Source organism: Belonocnema kinseyi, chromosome 6 (assembly GCF_010883055.1).
Source record: "Belonocnema kinseyi isolate 2016_QV_RU_SX_M_011 chromosome 6, B_treatae_v1, whole genome shotgun sequence".
In the NCBI taxonomy this organism is placed as follows: domain Eukaryota; kingdom Metazoa; phylum Arthropoda; class Insecta; order Hymenoptera; family Cynipidae; genus Belonocnema; species Belonocnema kinseyi.
The window spans coordinates 3,253,144-3,257,569 of record NC_046662.1 but is presented as its reverse complement, the minus strand read 5'-3'; the positions used below and the strand labels follow the sequence as shown (position 1 = coordinate 3,257,569).

Below are 4,426 nucleotides of genomic sequence, written 5' to 3'. Positions count from 1 at the left end.
AGAAGATTCATTTTCTACCAAAAAGGATTAATTTTCAACCAAAAAGGATTAATTTTCAACCAAAAGTGGGCTATTTTAATCTACATTTAAAAGAATTAATTTTAAAAAAACTAATTGAAAAAAAGGACTTTTCAACCAATAAGTTGAATTTTCAACCAAATAATTAATTTTTAATTTAATCATTTAAGGGAAATAATTTTAAATTTAAAAAAAAACTAATTTTCTACAAAAGAAGTTAAATTTGTTGATTTCTTAATGCGAGAATATGAAGTTTTAACCAAAAAGTTGGTTTTCAACTAACAAGTTAAATTTTGTGTTCAAATAGGTAATTTTTAACAAACAAAAAATCAACTTCAATTATAAGCCTTTGATAAAAAAAGGCATTTTCAAAAGAAGATTAATTTTCTACAAAAAAATATTAATTTCCCACCAAATTGAGGATTTTTAAGTGAAAAGCCGAATTTTCTACTAAACAGTTAAATCTGCAACCCGAGAACGTGAATTTGTTGGATTTAATAAAGAAATCTATATTTTTTTTTTTTACCGAAAAATGTGGTAATCGAAAGGCTGCTTGAGGCCAGAATCAGAAAGAAATTTTCTACAAAAAGTTCGTATTTAACCGAAACAGATTAATATTTAACCAGACAGCTGCATTTTTAACCCAAAGAGAATTGAATTTTTGACCAAAAAGTGTGATTTTTTAACAATATTGTTGAATTTTCAATCAAAAACAAAAGCCAAAAAGTCTCAAAACGGGGCAAGTCTTTGAGAAGTGCGGTAAATAAATAGGAATTTGAACCCTCGGAGCATACACCTATTTTTTCGATCACGGCGCACAATGTGGGTCTCTGAGACCCTGTGCACTTTTCCGCTATCTACCATCTTAAAACTACTCAACCGAACAACTTGCAAAAATTCTCAAATATTCTTCAAACCCAAAAGAATAAAATTGTATTGTTTCAAAAATTCTTTGATATTACTTATGTATAAAAAAAATCATAACAAAATACAGTTTTTTTTCGAGAAAAAAAAAACAAACAAATGCTAATAAATTGAATTTAAAAAAAATTTCTCCCTTAAAAGATATTCCTGATAACAAAAAAACTATTAAGGCTCCGAGAGACCCAGAGTGTGCTCCGAGGGTATAATAATTTCTAGGCTACAGAAAAACATTGAGTTTCATTTTGAGTACTTGAAACATTTTATGAGACTATTTTGACACTTATTTTTTATCTTTAAAGTGAGACCGAGAATAATAATAATAATAATAATAATAATAATTTTGGGAATTAGTATTTAATTATTTTATTTTTTAAATATTATTTTTTAATAATAATAATTTAAAAAATAATAATAATAATAATAATGTTTATCTGTTAATGTGGATTTTGTTTTTAAGGTGAGAGAAGCTGCACAAGGGTGTGCAAGGATACGGGGAGACACTCTTGGTATTGTAGGATTAGGCAGGATCGGATCGGCGGTTGCACTTCGTGCAAAAGCTTTCGGTTTTAATGTTATCTTCTATGATCCATACCTTCCCGATGGAATCGAAAAATCACTTGGTCTCACCAGGGTCTACACATTACAGGTAAATACCTAAATATCGAAATACCTATTTCAACAATTTCAGGTCTCACAGATCATAATGGAACTTTCAAAAAAAAAAAAAAAAAAATGTATAATAAGATCGAGGCTTACTGTTAAAAAAGTAATCAGGACTGCCAGTAATTTTTTTTTTTTTTTTTTTTTTTTTTTTTTTTTTTAATGAAAAGTTCAAATTAGTCACTTTTCCGTCGATAAATGAAATCAATATTCAATTCAGGTCTATATCTATTTTTGAATTATCCTAAATTCTTTCGAAATATTTCAGTATATTTTTAAAGATGCCGAGAAATTTTTGAATTTGTTTTAATAATTTGAAGGATTTTTTTTTCAGTGATTTTATTAGAGTATTTTTAAAACCTCATTTTCTAGAATTTCGGAAAATATAGATATTTTAAAAATGTATTATAATACATTTTTCAATATTTCAGGAAATATCGTCGAATTTTTTCACTGGTTCACTTCATTCTGTTTATTATTTTATTTACTTGAATTCTTCTAAATTTACTTAATTTAATTGATTTTTTTTAACATTAAATTTGTTGATTTAATTGGCCCATTAAAATATTTAAAGAGATTTAAAATATTTTAGGGTTTTTCAAAAAAATTACAAATAAATTTTTAACTTTTTTCACATGAAGTGAGGTTTTTTTTTTTTGTAGGATTCCAAAGATTTGAAGAGATTTGAAAGTATTTTTTTGCAATTCTATTTGGCATTTGTTTTGAATTCTTATTAATATGTCCGGAATTCTTTTTAATTCTTCTAAATTTACTCAATTCAATTGATTTAAGAATTTTTTCTTTAACTCGTTTTTAAGTCTTGTAAAGTATTTTAATTTTTCTAAAGTAATTTCAAACTTACTGAATTCAATGATTTTTTTTTTCATATTTTTGAAGTGCTTTCAATTCACTTGATTGATTTTTAAATTCAGCTTGATTTAGAATGAATTTCATCGAATTTTTGTCATTTGACTTAAATTATTCTAAATTCACTCAAATATTATTAAAATAAATTGAGTTTTTCGATTGAGAACAAAATTTAATTCTTTTAATTTACCCTGAATTCTGTTAAATTATTTGGCATTTTTTTAATTCACCTTAAATCTTCTGAATTTATTTGATTCTACTCAAGTCAATGGATTCTTTTCTTCATATTTTTAAATTGTTTTCAATTTACTTGATTAATTTCTAAATTCAGGTTCATTTTTTTTTTTTATTTTAATTTCATCGAATTCTTCACAATCCCCTTAAAATTTTATATATTCACTGAAATAAATGGATTTTTTTAAATTTATCTAATTCATTAAAATTATTTTGATTTTTTTTTTTCGTTATTAATAACTTTTTTGTTTAAAAATTAGTAGGGTTTCAAAGATTTGAAGTGATTAAAATTATTTTTTTTTTATTTCACCCTGAATTCTTTTAAATGTATTATTTTATTTAATTGGTATCTTCAAATATTTAAAGGGATTTTTAAAGATTTTAAGGGATTTAAAATATTGTAAGTTATTAAAAAAAACAAAGATATATTTAACTGGTTTCACAAGAAGTGAGGTTTTTTTTTGGGTTTCAAAGATTCTTTTAAATTCTTTTGAATTCTTCTAAATTTACTCAATTTTTTTTAACTCAATCTAACTTTTCTTTTTTGTTTAACTCATTTTTAAGTCTTGTAAATTCAACTTAAATTCTTAGGCATTTCATCAAATTCTTTTGAATTCCTTTTTAATTTTTTAATTTTTCTAAACCAATTTTAAACTTACTGAATTCTTCTAAGTTTACTTGATTCTACTGAAGTCAAAGAATTTTTTTCCGTATTTGTAAATTGTTTCCAATTCACTTGATTAATTTATAAATTCAGCTTGATTTTTTGTGAATTTTGTCGAACTCTTCTCATTTCCCTTAAATTTTTCTAAATTGACTCAAGTGTTACTAAAAGAAATTGATTTTTTCGATTTAAAAAAAATTGATCCAATTCTTTTTAATTCTTTTGAATTTTTTGTCGTCATTAATCACTGTTTTGGTTACAAAATTAGTAGGGTTACAAAGATTTGAAATTAAATTTTTTTTAAATTCACGCCTAATTCTTATTAATTTACCCTTAATTCTTTTAAATTCTCTTGAATTTTTTTAATTCACTTTAATTCTTCTAAGTTTATTAATTTCAACGAATTTTTTCATATTTTTAAAATTGTTTCCAATTCACTTGATTAATTTATAAATTCAGCTTGATTTTTTTGTGAATTTTGTCGAACTCTTCTCATTTCCCTTAAATTTTTCTAAATTGACTCAAGTGTTACTAAAAGAAATTGATTTTTTCGATTTAAAAAAAATTGATCCAATTCTTTTTAATTCTTTTGAATTTTTTGTCGTCATTAATCACTGTTTTGGTTACAAAATTACTAGGGTTACAAAGATTTGAAATTAAATTTTTTTTTAATTCACGCCTAATTCTTATTAATTTACCCTTAATTCTTTTAAATTCTCTTGAATTTTTTTAATTCACTTTAATTCTTCTAAATTTATTAATTTCAACGAATTTTTTCATATTTTTAAAATTGTTTCCAATTCACTTGATTAATTTATAAATTCAGCTTGATTTTTTGTGAATCTCGTCGAATTCTTCTCATTCTCCTTAAATTCTTGCTATTTACTCAAGTGTTACTAAAAGAAATTGATTTTTTCAATTTAAAAAAAATTGATCGAATTCTTTTTAATTCTTTTTAATTTTTTGTCGTCATTAATCACTGTTTTGGTTACAAAATTACTAGGGTTACAAAGATTTGAAATTAAATTTTTTTTTAATTCACGCCTAATTCTTATTAAT

General features: G+C 23.5%; 1 protein-coding gene across 8 annotated transcripts in view; it reads left to right on the top strand.

Annotated features, from left to right (window-relative positions):
- Positions 1 to 4,426, top strand: part of LOC117174560 (C-terminal-binding protein) — a 75,593-nt gene that overhangs the window by 48,981 nt on the left and 22,186 nt on the right. For all 8 annotated transcript variants that reach the window (XM_033363779.1, XM_033363778.1, XM_033363776.1 and 5 more), the window contains exon 4: positions 1,400 to 1,588. In XM_033363779.1, the coding sequence (XP_033219670.1) occupies positions 1,400 to 1,588 (189 nt within the window). The remainder of the gene's footprint in view (positions 1 to 1,399; positions 1,589 to 4,426) is intronic.